The sequence below is a fragment of the Megascapheus bottae genome, chromosome 14, assembly GCF_031878675.1.
Source record: "Megascapheus bottae isolate mThoBot1 chromosome 14, mThoBot2.hap1, whole genome shotgun sequence".
Lineage (NCBI taxonomy): Eukaryota > Metazoa > Chordata > Mammalia > Rodentia > Geomyidae > Megascapheus > Megascapheus bottae.
In genome coordinates, this window is record NC_143522.1 from 8,926,335 (window position 1) to 8,945,570 (window position 19,236).

Sequence of the window (19,236 nt, forward strand, 5' to 3'; positions counted from 1 at the left end):
TACCTAAACATTTCTGCATTGTACTTCACTATAGGGACATACCATTGATTGGATCATTTATACCCACCCCTGTGTGTGTGTATACATGTGCTCGCGTGTGCATGTGTATGCACATGCTGATTCTGGGGCTTGAACTTGGTGTCTGTCCCTGAGCTTTTTTTGCTTCAGGCTAACATTCTACCACTTGAGCCATGGCTCCATTTCTAGCTTTTAATTAGTTGGAAATAAGAATCACACCTACTTTCTTGCCCTAGCTGACTCAGAACCATGATCCTCAGATTTCACCCTCTTGAGTATATAGGATTATAGGCGTGTAAACCTCTGGCTTTCAGTTTTCCACTTTTTAAATAATAGCTCTACTAATAGAAAATTGCAAAAAAAATAAATACGTTTCCCTGTATATTTTCAGTTGTGTAACCATCACCACTATCTATAGCCAGAAAAATTTCATCACCGAAGAAGAAATTGTACACCCGCTCTCAGTCACTCCCTATGGTTCCTTAGCTAGGCCCCAGACAGACACCAATCTACTTTCTATTTCTGTCTTGTGCTTATTCTAGACAATTCTTATAAATGGCATCATGATAGATGGTCTTTTGTAATTGTCTTCCTCAGCTTAATGTTTTCAAGCTACATCTATGTGGTAGCATAAATTGGTATTTATTCCTTTTATTGTCACATAATATTTTATCATATGAATATGCCTCATGATGCTTATGCATTTATCAGTTGATAGATATTTAGATTGTGTCTATTTATTTTTCTATCATAAATAATGCTGCCATAATCTAGGCTCTGGTGGCTGCTCGTGCCTCTAATCCTAGCTACTCAGGAGGCTCTGATTTCAGTCAAGATTCAGAGCTAGCCAATTCAGGAGAGTCTGTGAGAGTTTTGTCGTCAGTCAACCACCAAAAATCCAAAAGTGGTGCTGGAGCTCATATGATAGAATGCTAGTCTTGAGCAAAAGACCTAAGGGACAGTGCACAGGCCCTGAGTTCAAGCCTTATTACCTACACAAAAATGAATGAGTGAATGAATGATGGTCTGGAGGCATGGCTCAAATGGTGGAATACCAGCTGAGCAAAGCAAGCCTAGTACACACAATACTGAAAAACTTTAAAAAGGAAATGTCTAGAAATGAGCTGTGATACTCCTTTTTTTGCTGTACGCACGGATAGCTCATATTTGTAATTTTTGCCACTCAGGAGGCTGAGAGCCAGAGGATCATCATTTGAAGCCAGCCTTGGAAAAAATGTCCACAAGACTCTATCTCCAAAATAGCCAGAAAAAAGCAGGATTAGAGGCATGGCTCAGGTGGTAGAGTGCTAGCTGAGCCAGGGAAAATTTCTGAGTTCAAACCCCAGTACCAGAAAAAGAAAAACAAAAAAGATTATCATTACCTTAATGAACATTTATGTATGTTTTTGTTTGGACATATATTTTCAATTTTCTTGGTTTATTCCTAGGAATGGATTGGTAGGCGATATGGTAACTCTATGTTTAAGCTTTTGGAATTTTGAGAGACTATTTATGAAGGTGTCTGTATCATATTTACAGTGCCCCCATCAATGTGCGAAGAAGATTCCAGTTTCTCTACATCTGTGTTGACATTTGTTCTGATCTGTCTTCTTGTCATCTTATTGTGCTTCCAATATATACTGTAATGAGTGAAATGTGACAAGATACGTAGCATCTTTTTGTATGCTGTTTTGACATTTTTAAGTCTTTGGGAGAAATGTCTGCTCAGATCCTTTTCCCCTTTCTTAATACAGTTATTTGTCTTTTTATTATTGAGTTAGTTATATATTTTAGGCACAAGACTTTAACAGGCATATGATTTACAAATATATTCTTCCATCTTTTGAGTTTTTTTTCCACTTTCTTTGAGGCAGAAAAGCATCAATTTTTAAGGCTGATTTGCCTATTTTTAAAAATTGCTTATGCTTTTGTTGTCATACTTCAGAAACCATTTCCTAACACAGGTTAACAATGATTTCCTTTACTGTGTTCCTCTAAGAATTTTACTATTGTAGCTCTTTGATCCTTGTTGAGTTAATTGTTAGACATAGTGTGAGCTGGGGTCAGAGTGCATTCTTTTCCATGTGTCTATGCAGCTGTCTCAATAACTATGAATAAGAAAATTATTATTTTTCTTCAATTGTCTTGGAGTCCCTACTGAAAAATCAATTGATCATAAAGGTGAGGGCTTATTTCTGCACTTTTAGTTCTATTCCCTTATGTTAGTACACCACCCATATGTGTGTGTGTGTGTGTGTGTGTGTGTGTGTGTGTGTGTGTGGTATTAGGTTTTGTACTCAGGGCCTTGTACTGGCTTGCTTGCTTGCTCATGCTGTTCTTTCATCTTTGGAGATGATGTAGAAGCTGGAGCCTCAGTGAGCCCCCTGCCTGCAGCAAGCTTGCTGAGGGGGCTTTCCTTTTGGTGGGAAGCCTAGGTGGTATATAATTATTAGCAAGTAAGCCATTAAGCTATACAGCTATGGATGCAAAATTTGAATTGTGTAAAAGGGCCAGACTCATTTACATGCAGGGAAATCTTGTGTGATCAATCATGCATTTGGGGGTGCCGGCACTCTTTGGCTTCTCAATGGGAGAAGGACTACCCCTGGATGCCCATTGGGGGTAAGGATGTGCCATAAGCTGAGAGCAGATAGGGCATGCTTTGTGTTCAGAACACTGTCCACTGTATTCTGTGGGGGCTCGTCTACTCCAGCCTCTGCCCCACCTGCAATAGCACAGCCCATCCCCTGCTAATGGCCACTGTGCATCCTCTCCTGTATTGATTGGCTAGTGATATTTGCTTTGAGGAATGCAAACAGGACTTGGTTGCTCCTAGCTTGGCATGGGAGCTTGCTGGAGCCCAGGGGATTCCATCCCTCTCCTTTGTCCCACATGGAAATGAACTTATGTATTTTCCTCTCTCACCTGCCCAATGCAAGAATCTGTTTTCATTTGTAATCTCATACCAAGTAAGCATCTACCTTCTATTTGATGGCCAACAGGGACAGGAAGTTTATTTTCTCAATGACTAAAATCTGTACTAGATTTTCTTTTTTTTGATGTCTGTCCTGAGGCTTGAACTCAGGATCTGGGTGCCGTCCCTGAGTGTTTCTTACTCAAGGCTAGCATTCTACCACCCCCAGCTTGTTTCTTCTGAATCCAAATTGGCAAGGCCTTTCTTGTAAAGCTGGACACAAGACTTTAGATGCACTCATGAACAGCCCAGAGATGAATGGAGCTTTCTCTGGTTCTAACTAATGTCATGTGGGTAGCCATGGCGCAGCATCAGCTCATAAAAATGTAGTCAGCAGGGGCCTGGAGTTTGGCCTAGTGGTAGAGTGCTTGCCTAGCATGCACAAAGTCCCGGGTTCTATTCCTCGGTACCACATACATAGAAAAAAGCCAGAAATGGTGCTGAAGCTCAAGTGGTAGAGCTCTAGTCTTGAGAAAGTCCAAGGACAGTGCTCAGGCCCTGAGCTCAAGCCCACGACTGGCAAAAAAACAAAAACAAAAAAACAAACAAAAAAACACCCCCAAAAACTCCCATATTTGGGAGAATTTGAAATAAAAGGATCATTCCCTTTTAAATTCTGGAGGATGACATAAACACTCAAAAAGGAAAATTTCACATCTTCAACAGACAATACTCCCTGGCATAGAGTCCAAGACAATGCCGGAAGCCCAGCAGAATGGTAGCACTTGAAGATTGTAGTCTATATATTCCCTGCTCAAAGGAAGGGAAAAGGACAAACAACCCCTGTGATATGCTTTACATCATCTTGACTCACTTTGTCTTCTCCATTACCAAGATGACCTCTATTTCACAGATAAGTTCAGTGTTGAGTGCGACCAGATTTAGAATAATGGGCAGATCAAAACCAAAGAAGTCTCATATTCCCACACTCAAAAGTTAGGAAGTTTGGTGTAGTGGCTCATGCCTATAATCCTAGTTACTCGGGAGGACTTGAGAGCTTAGGATTGTGGTTCACAGTCATTCCCAGAATTAAATTCCCTGAGACTCTTATCTCCGGTTAACTAGCAAAGAGCCAGAAATGGAGCTGTGGCTCAGGTAGGAGAATGCCAGCTTTCAGTTAAAAATCTAAGAGACAGTGTTTTGGTCTCAGTACCAGCACAAGGAGAGGAGGGGAGAAAGAGGGAGAGGGAGAGAGAGAGGGGAAGGGAGGGAAGGAGAGAGAGAGAGGTGGGGGAGACCAAGATCCTCACATCTGCTTTCAATTTAACCTTTTCTCACTAGGAACTGTTCATATATATGACAGTAGTCATTTCATTACAAGAGCTGTTAGTTGCCACTGAGAATGATGAATCAAGCCTCCCTCCCCCTTTTTTGCCAGTCCTGGGCCTTGAACTTGGGCATGGGCACTGTCCTTTTAGGCTTTCTCAAGACTAGAGCTCAACCACTTGAGCCACAGCACCATTTCTGGCTTTTTTCTATGTATGTGGTGCCGAGGAATCGAATGCAGGTCTTCATGCATGCTAGGCAAGCACTCTACCACGAGGCTAACCTCCCGGCCCCAAGCCTGTCCATGGCCCACGATTTCTATTTTACAAAAGAGGTGCAAAGAAATAGAGGGGGAAAATTAAGCCATGGAGTGAGAAGGTCTTGTGAGTTGGAGAGGATCCCATTGAGGTCTGATGCAATTCAAGATGGATTTCTCAATAGAGAAAAAGCTCGAAGAAGCCTGTAAATGGAGAGGAGGAGTTGTAGCTGGAGGGAAGGCATTCCAGAGAACTAAATGAGAACCTGACATCTAGACTGTTAGATGCTAGGACTGGGGCAAAGCAAAGAAATAAAGCAAGACATGTTGGCAATTCCTTGTCTAGCCTACCCTCCTCCAGGCTTCCCATCATGCCCTACCTAAAGCATGTTGCTAGGAAATCTAGTATCATCAAATGCTTCTTGCACAAAATTTATGGGAGTTAAGAAGTTTAGGAATTGTTGCAAATGAGATCTTCTTCCTCCTAGAATCAAATCATCCATGAAGTTAAGGTTGCAGGGAGTTTTGCAGTAATCAAATCTTTGGACTTGATTTAACCCAGTATTTCTAAATTTACTTGGCAAGAGATTTCTCTTTTTGTAATTCCTATTCATATGTATAGACTTGCAGCTGTGTTTATCAGATGACCAACAAGGCCACCAACACAGCAGCATCCATATCCTTGGAAGAAGCAGAAGGAAATAGGCATGCGTGAGACATTTTCATCATGGTTTCCAATGGATGGTGTATGGTAGGAAAAAGAGTAGAAGGGTAGACAATAAAGAGGCTGCTCTGGGAGGTGAGATCTAAACATGAGGAATGAAAGGGCAGCCAGCAGGCACAGTGGAAGCACTAAACTGTTATCCAGACAAGGCTTCTCATTCATATTGGAGTTCATATCAGAGCTTAAGGTCCTCTGTCAGCTGCCACCTCCAGGCCCCAGTTCTCACATGGAGAATTACATGGCAAGAAGAGACTCCACTAATTCTCTGGGACACCAGCCTTTGGAACCACTTCCTTCGTTAATCTTACAGACAAAGGTTCCTGCTACTCCTCTGTCTCTGAGCCTCAGTTTCCTTACTTGTAAGATATTTGGGTTAAATTGGTGCCCTAGCCTTTTATCAGCTGTGCTATGTCCTGGGATATTGGGATGCTAATTTCCTAAGCTCTTATTAGCTAGCTGTGATATCTGAATCACTCTGCCTCTCACATATAGAACTTGGCAGGGCAGGGTGATTTTCAGGCTCAAATGAGGCAATAGAGAGATCCTCAGTGAGGACTGAAAAGTTGCTATGAAAGTAGAAGGAGATATTTTTACTTTGGGTATAGTCCCCACATGTGATGTTTAGAGACATGCACAGTGTATTTGGCCCTGTGTTTTTCTCAGCACTCTCCTATGAGCTGGTATCTTCTTGACCTTTTTCCCACCATCCATAATTCCTTTGCTTTTGTTGGAAGTGCTGGCCTTCCACATTCTCCCAGGTAGCTGCGAGTTGGGTTAATGGTGAAGATTAGCAGGCTTAAAGTAATTTCATATTTATCTTAATTGGACAAAGATTGAACTGCAAATACCACTGGGATGTTTATATAACGGACTTCTTTCCAATAAGATTAAAGGATGTGAGTCAGATGAAACTCATTTACCAAAGGACACTGTTTTAAAGTACCTGGAGGAACACCAGGTATGTCTGACAGGGAGAATGACAGCAGAGAGCCATCTTGTCTGGGTCGATGTTCACTTTGTCTCAAAGGAGGACCTGTCAGTTATCATTTCAACTTTTATGGGCTGTTCTAAAGTCAGTAGGATCCATTTGCTTGTTTTCCATTTGTATGTATAGGTCCAGCACAACCATGTGTTTTGTCAGCTGCCCAGCAAGTTATTATAAATGACCAATGTCAAACCAAGCACCGGTGTCTCATACCTATAATCTTAGCTACTCAGGAGGCTGAGATCTGAGGATCATTGTAGATTGAAGCCAGCCCAAGCAGAGCAATCCAAGAGGCTTTTTATCTCCAATTAACCAGCAAAAAGCCAGAAGTCGAGCTGTGACTTAAGTGGTGGGGTGCTAGCCTTGACTTAAAAAAGCCAAGTTAGACAAAGTGCAAGGTCCTGAGTTCAAATGCACATGTTCGCATGCCCACACATATGCATATGCACACACATACACACACACCAATTTTCTCATCCGTTCTTAGCTCGGGCTTTTTCTGTAGATAGAGGCTGAACAATTCAAGGCTCTTGAGGAATAAGGGCTATAAGAACATTGGCAAAGGAGGAAGTTGAACCGGATATAGCTTGCATTTTGTTTGTATTTAAATCCCTCTAAGTCTATGGACTTGACACCTGGTTGGTTTTCTGCAAGAAGTTGTGCTTCTTTTCTCTGAGAGCAATAGAGAAATCTCTATAGAGAAAAAAAAAAACCCTATTTCTCCATCCAAACTTTCTCAGTCCTTTTGCTGATTTCAGGCTGCTTCTTCTCAGACTGCTCAAAAGGATGTTCTCTGGTCCTCATGGAGGAATCTGGCCCTAGAGCGTAGTCATTTAGAGTATACCATTTTGCTGAAACTAGCCCAGGCAGAAAAATCCATGACACTCCATTTCCAAAATAACCAGCAAAAAGCAAGGCTGGAAGTATGAGCTTAATGTTCAGTGCCAGCTAAGCAAGTGTAAGGCCCCAAGATCGTACTGTAGTACTGGGGGGAGGGGAGGAGGAGGGGCAGGCAGAGATGATAATAACAATCAGCAGCTAAGGCTAACTAGATACTTCATGTGTAAGCGAAGTGCTTTATTTATATTATCTCCCAATGGAGATAGGTATACCAATGCTGACTAATCATCTTCTCTTTTTAAATAAATACAGGCTGTCTAGGGCTTTGGTCTGAGGAAGCAGCTTTCCAAGGCTGCACAGTCTGCCTCCATGTATCTTCTTTCTCTGTAAGAAGATGCTTTGAAAACTCCCCAAAGCAACTCAAACATAGCCTTAGTTTTTAATTATGGGCTGATATCCTCAGGGTTCCTTTAGCAAACAAGTTTGACTTGCCTGCTTCTGTAACAATCCCCACTAGTCTCAATCCTGAGAGATTTCTGTGCTTTTTCCCCCCTCTCCCAGCTTCCCTGCCTCTCCCTAGAAGCATACCTGGGAGGTGTGCCCACTAGTTGCTCACTCAATTTCAGATTTATAGAATTTGGCAGAAGCTGCCAACCTGAAGATTTTGTCACTTGGAGTCTGCCCTTTGAAGGATGGATGGGGAAAGTACTCAGGACCCTGGAGAGAAAGGAGCTGTGTTTAGGCCAGTGGCACTGGCTGGGGGCTGGGAGACAGTGCCCATGTGTCCAAGGGGAGACAAAGGAAATACTCAGTGGGAATGTGGCCTTGGGACCCATTGAGTCCAGAGGTCAGATTCTATCTCCTGAGACCAACTTTTGGGCCAGGCCTTTTACTCACGCATTAAGTTCTGTCCCTAGTAACTTAGGCTGGACTCTATGCATGCCCCAGAACACAGCCTTTCAGACAGGCCAGCTCTCTGCAGCCTGCTTAATAATAGTATCCCCTCTTACCCTCACTCTAACATGAAGCACTGGGCTATTAACATATTTGAGATGCTGACTTGGAGCATAGGGGTCACTCAAGAGCTTCAGCCATGGGATTGCAGGGTTCTAGGGAGTCCGTGTGGCTGCCCAGCCCCTAGCACAGATTCCCTAGAGGTGATTATTGGCTCACAAGAAGAAAGCAGCCTGCCAGGCCTTACTAAAATGCTTTTGGCGAGAAATCCCTCTAGGAATATCCCCTGCAGGCTGACAGGCTCTTCAAGGACAGCTCAAACTTTCCTGCAAAGCTGCCCATGGAAGCCTGTGGGATTGCTAAAGGATCTCTGGCTGGGGAGGAGGCAACTGCCAGATGTTGACAGAAGGCACCCATCAGATGTGGCTGAGCAATCACTGCCACAGTCATTCTGGATCAGGTCTTTACCATGTATCACACACTAGGCTGCCTCACTAGACCCTCTGGTGTAGACATTGTTGTCCATATCATTCAGATGGGACATAATTAGCTAAGTTAATGTGCCTTGGTTCATGACTGGCTAGACCAGAATTTATACCCAAGTCTGTCAGGAGTTTTTCCCCTTCCAGTATTAGGCCTTCTCAAAAGGTAGTGCCAACCCAACCTGAGGCACTGATCTTGAGTGAGCATCTGGGTTGGCACCATGACTATGGAGCAAATAGGCGGGATACATGATTCTAGGGTCAAGGTACTGGGAACAGTATCATTGCAGATTGTCAACGTAAGCATCCTGTTTGACAGAGCCATCCTACTAGGAGGAGCAGGAGGTACTTGTCCCTTGTTCTGCTTGTGTGTGTGTTGGTGGGGGGAGGAGTGGCAAGTGTTTGATACCCAGACGAGAGTAGAAGCCTTTCTGCAGCTTTTCTGCCTTAGTAATAACTTCTGGCTCTCACCCAGTCTGTCAAATCACTCTCTGCTATATCTTTTGTTCAGTTTTGTGTGATGAATGCCTAGACTCAATTTCAATATGTCCTTGATCCCTAGACACATTATTTTTCCCTCACATTTTAATATGTTTGCAGCTGGCATATATCATTTCATAGAGATTTGAAATGAATGTGTTTAAATTGCTGTGCATTTTCAGAATTGACAGAGACCAAGCAGGAAAGGGGAAAGAGGAGAATTCAAGACTTCACTCAACTCATCAATTACTTCCAAACAATGTCATGTGTTACAGTAGATCCTGAGATTGTATAAATAACTAGTGTACAATTTAGAGTTGAGGAACTGGACTAGTCACATTGACAGCTAGAGCTTCCTGTGGCCAGGTCTGTGTTTTGGGGGAAGGGTCAGAGGAGGGAGGCTGGGACTGTTTGAGAAGAAGGCTAGAATGGATTGGGGAATAGTATTCCAGACAAATTGAATGGCTGGAGCAAACAAAGGTTCAGATTCAAGAGAAAATGGGGTGCATTTGAATCATCAAGAGCTCTTTGTGGCAGGAATGGAGGGTGTGTGTGGGAGCCATGGTATAAAATAACACTGCAGGGATAAACGGGGCCAGATCTGGGGGACTTTGAGCACAGTGCAAATTAGATTCACCTCTATTATGGATTCAACTATGACTCATTCGGGGACTTGAAGTAAAGGAATCTCAGTTGTATGTTTAGGAATTCCACAAAGATGATAGATGGGAAGAGGCCAGTAGAGTGGGACAGAAGCAGGTAGGTAAGGTGACAGCTATTGGTAGGGAGAGAGAACTTACTCTAGAGGATATGTACAAGACTTGGTTTTCATGTACTATTCCTAGATGAATTGGCCTAATTAATAGGTTTGAAGATCACCCAATGGTGCAGATAAGCAACCAGAAATTGATCCTGTAGCGACCAGGGGCTTTGGTCTGGCCTTAATCTTATGACATGTGCCCTTGTCTCAGGAGAGCCCCAGGATCTGTTGGCAGACTGATCTACAATTGTTCGGAAAGTTAGAACAAAAAGAAAAGCTTACTATTTGTCTCTACTTTTTAAAAGATATGTTATATTAACCTACAATAGTCACCACTAGTACTTACCAGTTGGAAGTACTAATCCCTTAGCATTGGTTTTGTGTGTGTGTGTGTGTGTGTGTGTGTGTGTGTGTGTGTGTGTGTGTGTGTGTGTGTGTGGACTGGGCCTTGAACTCAGTCAGGGTCTCTTCATTTTGCTTGCCTTTTTTTGCTCAAGGCTGGATTCTACCATAAAATCTCTGCTTTGGGCTTTCTGCTGATTAGGTAGAGGTAAGAGATTCATGAACTTTTCTGCTTGGGCTGGCTTTGAACTGCGATCCTCAGATCTCAGCCTCCTGAGAGGTTTACAGGTGTGAGCTACCAGCAGCCATCTCAAACAGAATCTATTTATTTTTCTTTTTACAATTGGATGGGAGCTGGGCCAGCACTTGAGATATCATGTGCAAGTATGAGTGAGATCCTCGTAGGAAAGCCACAATGAACATATCTCAGTCTGATATCAGATATGAGTTTTTGGAGTCACAAGGAAGATGGAGATAGATTACCATAGTTGTATAATGGAATCCAGACATCAAACTCATAACTATAATTGGTGCTGGTGACTTATGGGTACACCTGTGAGAGGTACTCAGGAGACAAATGTGAGAGGTAGAAGGAGATAAAACGTAGAAGGGGTGCTTCCATTGAATGGGATTCTTGGTAAGGGATGGAGGAATGACTTGATATTGTGATCTAAGACTTACCATTTTCTTTTCTTCCTGCTTCTCTGTACAGGTGCAGTGCCATACGTACACAGGGTACTGCTGGTGTGTCACCCCAGATGGGAAGCCAATCAGTGGCTCTTCTGTACAGAATAAAACTCCTGTATGTTCAGGTACTGTAGAAAGGGTGGGAATGAAGTGACAAAGTTGGAGAGAGAACCCTTGGTTGGTCTCTACATCTTGTGGTGATACTTATGGGTTCTTTTCCAGGTCAGGGGGATTCTAATCTACCACACTTACTCAGTAGTCAGCTGGGTGAAGAGGATCTATATGTGCCTACAGTTATACATTAAAAATATTATTTCAGGTTACATTTTGGTTCAATACTCCTTTCCTAAGTATTGAGTTGGGATGGGATACAACTTTTTAAATTGTATATTGACTGATGGATTTAGAGATAACATGGGAGTTTAGCCTCAAGGTACAGCAAACAATTAGTAATGTCTGTCACAGACACAGGATAGGAATAGATTTGTCACCCCTGAATAATGTAATGGAAAACTTTTTTTAGTAGTAACTCCTAATTCTAGCTGAGCAGCAGAAGCATCTTAAGCCATGTATGTTCTGTCAGGTGATCTGCAGTAAGCCCTGAGCCCTTATTTTTTTGAAACTTTTCAGGTAGTTCTGATGATTAGATAAATTAGCTAATCTGTAGCAGAAATAAAGTTTTTTCTATTTTCAACTTTATCAGCACAGAGGAATGTTGCTATTTGGTCAGTTTTATGGGATTGTGGATTATGGATTTACACAAGTCCCACACCTCCCACCTCTATTTATTGGGAAGAGACTCAAGTGTGGCTCCATTGAATTCACTATGTAGCTCAGCCCTTACTCCAAAAAGCCCATTGTGTCCACCTGGGGCTTTATATTTATCCACATTGGTGTGTAGTAGGCTTTATTCATTTACTTAATTTTTTTATTGTAAGTACGAAGTATAAAACACGATGATAAAACCTATGGTAAATTTCAAAGGCCTGAAGTCTTGCTTCTTTACAAACTTTATTTATTCTTTTCTGCTGGCTTGTCTATATCAAGTGAAAAGTAAGTAGAACAAGCAACAAGAATGTATGTTAGGAAACCAAAATTTGCAGACCAAAAGGAACGTTTACTTTATTTGTGGTCTACATGGAAACTGGAAACCTTAATTGGGATAGGAGTGAGGAGGGGCAGGAATTAGCCTTCCTTGTAAGTGACCTGGAAAGTTTCACTTAAAACAAACAGATGCACTTGGAAATAAGCTACATACTGGAATATAGTGGATTGCTCACAAAACTAGTAAAGACTATTGTATGTACCTGAAAATATTAATTTCCTTTTTTTTTTTTTGGTTGGACCTCCGCAGATGGCTTTTTGTAGATGATTAGTTTTGCCCTGGAGTTGGGGTTCATGGAGAAAGACAGGTGACATGGAGTTAGAGGATGGGTGCATGTGGCAGCCAAGTACATACAGGACAAATATTTGGCACAAAACACATGCTATCCACTCTTTGAGGAACAATGGACTGTGTCCCGAAAATTGTTTCCATGCCTCAGACTATTTTGGCCCATTCAGTACAATTCGGCCAACAATTTTCTCCTTAATGCAGATGGAAAATTGCTGATTTCCTGCCCTAACCAGCAAGGGACGTCAATCAATGTATTTGTAGCAAGAGGGGGTTTCTTTTCAGTTGGCCCTGCTGACAGGATATGGGTCAGAACATGGAGTCAGTGAGAAGTGAAGGACCCAGAGTTAAGGGGAAGACATTAGAATGCTCAGCAGGAGAACGCACTGGATGTGAGATATTGCACAAGCTTAGTCAAGACCATTGCCAGGGAACCTGGAAATCATAGTTCATCTCAAAACAGGGCTGGGATATCAGTGACATTGATGTTAAACACACCACAACTTGACATGCACATATGTACCAACTTTGTATATAATAGCCCTGGATGTGTATACAATACATATATACATGGCCATATGCTCATCATGTTAGGCTTTGCCAATTCTTTGAAAGAAACCAACCACAGTGCATTCTGAATGGCTCTGTTTCTGTTTCCCTTCTCACCCAAGGTTCAGTCACCGACAAGCCCTTGAGCCAGGGTAACTCGGGACGGAAAGGTGAGTGGAGTTTTATGCTTTATCTAAATGTTTACTTCTACAGCTAGTCCATGCAGGGGCTCTTACAGGAGATACAAGGAGCTGAAGGTGCCCCACAGAAAAGTCATCTCCATTCTCATTCTGTCTTCCCTCACAGAAGCACTGGAGGTAAGTAAGGTTCCTAGGGTGGCCACCATTATGATCCTACGTTGATGCAGGCGGGATGCCCCTCTCTGCCCTTGGGTCTCTTGTTTGGTCAACTTTTACTTAAGTGTCCCATGGACTCTCCTTAATAATGCGCTCCAGTGCATCTAGAATCTCTTCACCGAGGCTGGGTGGGCTTCATGGGTGTGCAGCCTTTGAAACTGTTTTCCTGAAGTTTGGAATCACATTGCCTTGAGGCTGAGCAGAGAGAGAGGCCTACACAGGTGCAGAGGAGATCTGAACATCTGCTGCCAGCCCTCATGCCTGGTAACACATGGTGTGTGTGATGCATGCTGGAGGAGCCTCCATAGCACATGTTAGGCTTTAATTTTCCTCTACTCAGAACAACACCAAATAGCAAACTAAAAACTACCACAATAAGTGGAGAGCCAGACACTTTCTTTTTAAAAGCTTTCTGGTTTAGCACCTTTAATGCCACTTTTCTTCCTGTGTGTGTGTGTGAGTGTGTTAGTCCTAGGGTTTGAACTCAGGGCCTGGGTAGTGTCCATTAACCTTTTTTTGCTGAAGGCTAGCACTTTACCATTTAAACCACAGTTTTACTTCTGGCTTTTTGTTGGTAGATTAGCGACAAGTCTCATAGACTTTCTTGCCTGAACTGGCTTTGAGCCACAATTCTCAGCTCTCAGCACCCTAAGTAACTAGGCGCCTAAGCTAGGGGCCCACCAGTTGAATAACTAGTATTCCTTCCAGTGCTGTTGGGAGGACTGACAATTGATACCTGGGATTTGCTACCCACTATTCCCAGTGTGGAAGACAGTCTAAGTAAGGCCTGAGGTTGATAGAGAGCTGGTGGTAGTGTGGAAGTGTGGTATCTATAGTGCACGTTCAGGCACAGGAGAGCTACCATCTCAGGCTGTCTGAGGCTTTCACCTCCCCTTACGTTGGAATTGTTGAGAATGAGCATGAAGGCCACAGGCTTGTCCTTCGCATGCAGTTACTAGTTACAGGAAGACAAAGTGTCCCGGGCTTGTGTTGTAGGGATAGGAAGGAGAGGAAAAGCTATCCATTCTGAGGGTGGGAATTAAAGCTCTGGAGAACCTCTTGTCCTGAAATGTATATGATCCAAGAAGGTATGAAAGTGGGATCCTGCCACCCATGGAAACATGGACCCAGAGACCAGGTGGGCAGCTGTTCTTCCTCTGGGCAGGCATGTATACGAAGGTGAAAGACTCTTTCCATACCCTTCCCAGAGCAGGGGCATACTTGCTGGTGGGTGAGCTAGAACCTAGAATATTAAGTAGCAAATTAAAAAGATCCCTGACAGCTGGGTGCTGGTGGCTCCTGCCTATAGTTCTAGCTACTCAAGGAGGTGAGATCTGAGGATCACAGTTCAAAGCCAGCCCAGGCTGGAAAAATCTGTGAGACTCATCTCTAACAAAACTACTCAGAAAAAGCTGGAAGAGGCGCTGTGGCTCCAGTGGTAGGACAATAGCCTTCAGCACAAAGAAGGTCAAGAATAGCACCCTTGACCCAAGTTCAAGCCTCAGGACTGGCAAAAACAAAAACAAAGAAAACAAAAAAAAAAAACCACACCATGAAGTGAGATAAGCTATCATCAAAGAGACAAGTGACACATGTTTTCTCCCATATGCGAAATCTAGATCTAAAATACCCGGGGACGTGATAAATTATACAGGACTCTAGACACACACAGTGAGACCAAAAGAGGATACTCATAGGGGAGGAACACAAAGGCTCAGTGGCTAAGTGCTTCCAATTATATACAGTAATTTACATTGCAATGAACTCCAAGATATGAAAACAAAACAAAACAGTAACAACAAGTAGCTTAGAAAAGTGGAGGAGAATGGAAAAGGAATAGGCCAGATTCGATTGTCAACAGGTGAGGACTGTTTATTGAGGAACAGCTAGGGGCATAGACCTTCCCGTGGGATTGGAGGTTGTGTCCGGGGACTGGGTTTTGGTGTAGTTTTATGTAGGACTTAACAGTGAACCAAAAATTTAAAAATGGGTTATGATCTCTTGGGGGCCCAGGGCGATGTCCTTGGCCAGGCCCACAGTGGAATGCTCCACCTGGAGTGGGGGTATGCCCTGGGGACCAAGGTCAGAATGACCTGTCTGCAGATAAGCACGTGAGCATGCACCTGGTGCTTTGCTTGACCCTGGGGAATAAGGCAGGACTCAATGCTTCATAGTCCATCTTTAGATGCATAAAAGGAATGGGCCTAAAGGGAAGAGGCCGGTCCCTTCAATAACCACCCTCACAAGTTGAGAGAAATGATGTGAAAGAGTCTTGGTGGCTCTCACCCAGATGAGAATGTAAAGGAGGCTCAGGAAAATGTCAGTAAAGGTCTGAAATTGTCAGGGCAGTGATATGTATCTGCAGGGAGTGGAAATAGGAGCTGCTTTCAGGTTTGATGGTAGCAGCTGAAATATATTTTTCTAATTAATTTTTAAAAATTTGTTATCATAAAGGTGATGCATAGAGGAGTTCCCATTTCATAAGTCAGGTAACAAGTACATTTCTTTCATTCTTTTTTTTTGTGGATCATAGGGCTTGAACCTCTGGGTCTGGGTGCTGTCCCTAAGCTCTTCAGCTCAAGGCTACCACCCTACCTCTTGAACCACAAACCCACTTCCCATTTTCTAGTGATTAATTGGAGATAAGAGTCTTGTGGGCTTTAGTTTCCGGGCTGGCTTTGAACCTGGATTCTCAGATCTCAGCCTCCTTAGTAGCTAGGATTACAGGCATGAGCCACCAGTGCTAGGCCAGCTGAAATCTTAAAGAGCATCACCTTTGTTTCTAGGCATGAAGTCCTATCTCTCATGCCCAGGGGGAAAACAATCAGTGATCATGTAAAACTGACTGCCCAGGTTTTCCCAACACAAAAAAGCTGAAGGTAATTGCGGTTCCAAGGGGAGACTCTTTATCTCCAAAGAATCTCCAAAAGATGGGAAGTAGAGATGTGGTAGATAGGCAGCCTTGAGCAAAAAAGCTCAGAGACAATGCCTACGTCCTGATTTTAAGCCCCAGTACCAGCACAAAGCAGAGAGAAAGAGAGGAATGAGGATATGTTATGGATAAAGCACACACCAAGAAAAGCCATTCAGGACCTTCCCTAGACAGTACTTTCTAGGCTGTTGTGGTTTCATACTTTGTGTGTAACAATGAGAGGTTGGCCTGTGGGTGCCCTGTGATCTCACTGAACTGGGAGAGAGTAGGGGGCACTGGATGACATTTACATTACACAAGAAGCACTTTGTATCTTCTCTTAGATCTGAGGTCAGTCACTAGATCCAGAAGAGGGCAGAGGAGCCGCACCTGCGGGGGTGATACGGGGACTGGGGTAAAACCTGAAGTCTCTTATGGGGACTTATGTTTCCCCAGCTCTTTGCTTCCCTTCCCCCCTGCAACTTCTTTCCTTCTGGAGGGTGTGGGGGGGCGTGTGGGTAGGAGGTACTAGGGCTCTCCCTTGAAGAACTCAGCCTGGCCATTGTTTTCCCTCTGTCCGGAGGATCAAATGAGGGATTGAATCCTCTTCTCTTTGTGGGCCATGGGCAGGCAAGGAAGAGCAGCAGGTTGAGGCCATCTGTAGAAGGACCACCTGAAGCCACACCTGTCCAGGAAGCTGGAGTTGAATGGGGACAGAGTGCGAGGGGGCATTTGTAATATCCTGTGTCGACCTGCCTGTGAGGTTCCTCTTTCAGCTGCACTTAAGAAAGGAATGTGCTCCGCAGGGCAGCAGGTGGGAAGACACAAAGGCCCCTTGTCTGAGCTTGTGCCCGCACGTGGCTTCCCCCCAGAAGGCATCTCCCCAGAGGCCTGCCACAAAGCATTGTTGGCCTGGCCCCCTGGGCAGTGGGACGGGTATGGCCAGAACGGAGGAGAGGCCAGAGGTTTGCAAGGGTGAAGGGTGAGGGTGCATAGGCACAGATGACAGCCAGCCCCCTCTTTCCTGACCATCTTGCCTTTTTGAATGCACTCCACTGATGGGGCTGGGAAGGATCGGTTCTCTCTGCCTGGCCCAGATGAAAAGATGCATTGTACGGTTCCAGAGTCTGGTTGCCAGCCAGGAATCCGTCTTCTAAAAAGGAGACCAGGGGAAAGGCAGAGTGCAAAAAGCCAGGGGAGAAGGCCCAGAGTGATACCTGGGAGGAAGGGGGGAGGAAGGGAGGCCAGGCCTTAGCAGGTCATAGCCACTTGAGGCCCGGGTTTCTGCGGTTCTTGGGTCCACAGGTGTGGGGTCCTTCTTGCCCCCTCCCCAGGAAAGAAGTGGGGGAGAAGAGGGGGCCATCTTCCCCAGATGCACATGCTTCTGGAGGGGAGGAGGGTCAGAACTTCAGACTATTTACTTAATCCGTTGGAATGTCTTTTCCTCGCTCCATTCTTTGGGCCCCTTGTGTTTAACAGATTTCTTTATGGGCACATGTGTGGTAATTAACACGTGCTGTTGTAGGTCCTGGGCCATGTGTGTGAGTTTCAAATATCCATTGATCCTGGGCAATCTCATCCTGGCTACCCCTCCCCTTCTCTGGTCATAGCCCTTGAAGAGAGATGGAAAGGAGGGGGTGGCGGGATGGAGGTACACACGTGCATGTGCATGTGTATTACTGATACCACTGAGAAATGTCTAAAAAGAGGAAGAGGGCCCCAGAAAGCAACTTCTGCTGTGAAGCTCTGTTGCTAAAACAGATGAGGACTGCAGGAGTTGATAGATGGGAGAGTAATTTAGGGTTCACTGCAGCAGTCCTAATGAAAGTGGCTAGGTAAGAAACCATGTTTAAAGGTTATTGACATCTTCATTTGGCTGTGCTAAGGCCTAGGATTTTCCTGCTCTGCCTCTTTCTGGGTCTTGAGGCTAAGGAGAGTAGATAAACTTCCTGGATAACCATGATGTAGTATATGCACACACACCCCCACATCTCCCTGCCCATCCCCTACTGCTTTTTGTCTAGCATCCAGGCTGGGGCTAGGCCTGCCCTTCATGGCTTCTCAGCCTCTTAGGGGCTGAGGGTTGTGGTGGTGAAAATAATGAGAGCCTATAGGAGCTCACTTGTGAGATGATTATTTCTCTCCCGTTCTCTCTGTCTCTCTGTCTCTGTCTCTCTCTTTCTCTCTCTTGCTCTCTTTTCTTGTATATGCTGGTACTAGGACTTAAACTCAGGACCTGGGCATTGCCCCTTAGCTTTTTTTTTTTTTTTTGCTAGTCCCGGTCTTGAGCTCAGGGCCTGAGCACTGGGCTTTCTCAAGGTTAGAGCTCTACCACTTGAGCCATAGCACCACTTCCAGCCTTTTCTATGTATGTGGTAGTACCGAAGAATCGAACCTAGGCAAGCATTCTACCACTAGGCCAAACTCCTGGCCCCCTGTCCCTCAGCTTTTTTGCTCAAGGGTAGCACTTCACTACTTGAGCCACAGCTCCACTTTTGGCTTTTTGCAGGTTAGTTGGAGATAAGAGTCTCATACGTGTTCCTGCCCAGGCTGGCTTTGAATTACAATCCTCAGATGTCAGTCTCCTGAATAGCTAAGATTATTGGTGCAAGCCACCTGCACCATACAAGAGATGATTTCCAACAGATCTCTGAGTACTCAGAATTACAGAGGCCCTAGAGCCTGCTGCTGTGATAAACAGCAAGTGAATGTTGCAGATTATTAGAGGGCTTTCTGAAATTTTGCTTATTTCCTGTATGATGTCTGAGTATTTGTTGTTTAAGGAAAGTGAGATAAAAATAAAAGCACCAATGAACTGTACTTAAATTTTCCTGCATAGACTGTCTGTCAAGCCAGTCTTGGAGAAATGCCGAAACTTTTAATTGGCAGAGAGGTTAGCTCCCCTCTGTCCTTGCCCTACCCCCTTACTGGCTACTCTATAATATATGCCCCAAGTAAAGCATGACTCACATTTATTTCCCTCATAGTCCCTGTCTGTGTCTCTATTTTTAGTGTCTTACTGAGTCTGGTTTTCAGACTGGTGCCAACTTGGAACCGATGTCTCTCTAGGGATGCCAGAGTGATGGATGGCAGGCATTCCAGATGAGGGAGACTGTTTGGTCTCCATCCAGCCTGGACTCATAGGGGTTTTGTATACCTGATGGAGATGGGCCTCAGTGTCCCAAGCCGGACTGAGGTGTGCCAGGCCAGCTTTCCACACAAGGAATGTTACTCCTGCTCACATAGCTTTAACCTGAAT

At 44.2% G+C, this 19,236-nt stretch overlaps 1 protein-coding gene across 7 annotated transcripts in view; it reads left to right on the plus strand.

The window, feature by feature from the left end:
* The window catches only part of Smoc1 (SPARC related modular calcium binding 1), a 161,391-nt gene that overhangs the window by 89,044 nt on the left and 53,111 nt on the right, over positions 1–19,236 (plus strand). For all 7 annotated transcript variants that reach the window (XM_090344376.1, XM_090344373.1, XM_090344374.1 and 4 more), the window contains exons 4-5: positions 10,794–10,893; positions 12,833–12,880. In XM_090344376.1, coding sequence (XP_090200502.1) covers positions 10,794–10,893; positions 12,833–12,880 — 148 coding nt within the window. The remainder of the gene's footprint in view (positions 1–10,793; positions 10,894–12,832; positions 12,881–19,236) is intronic.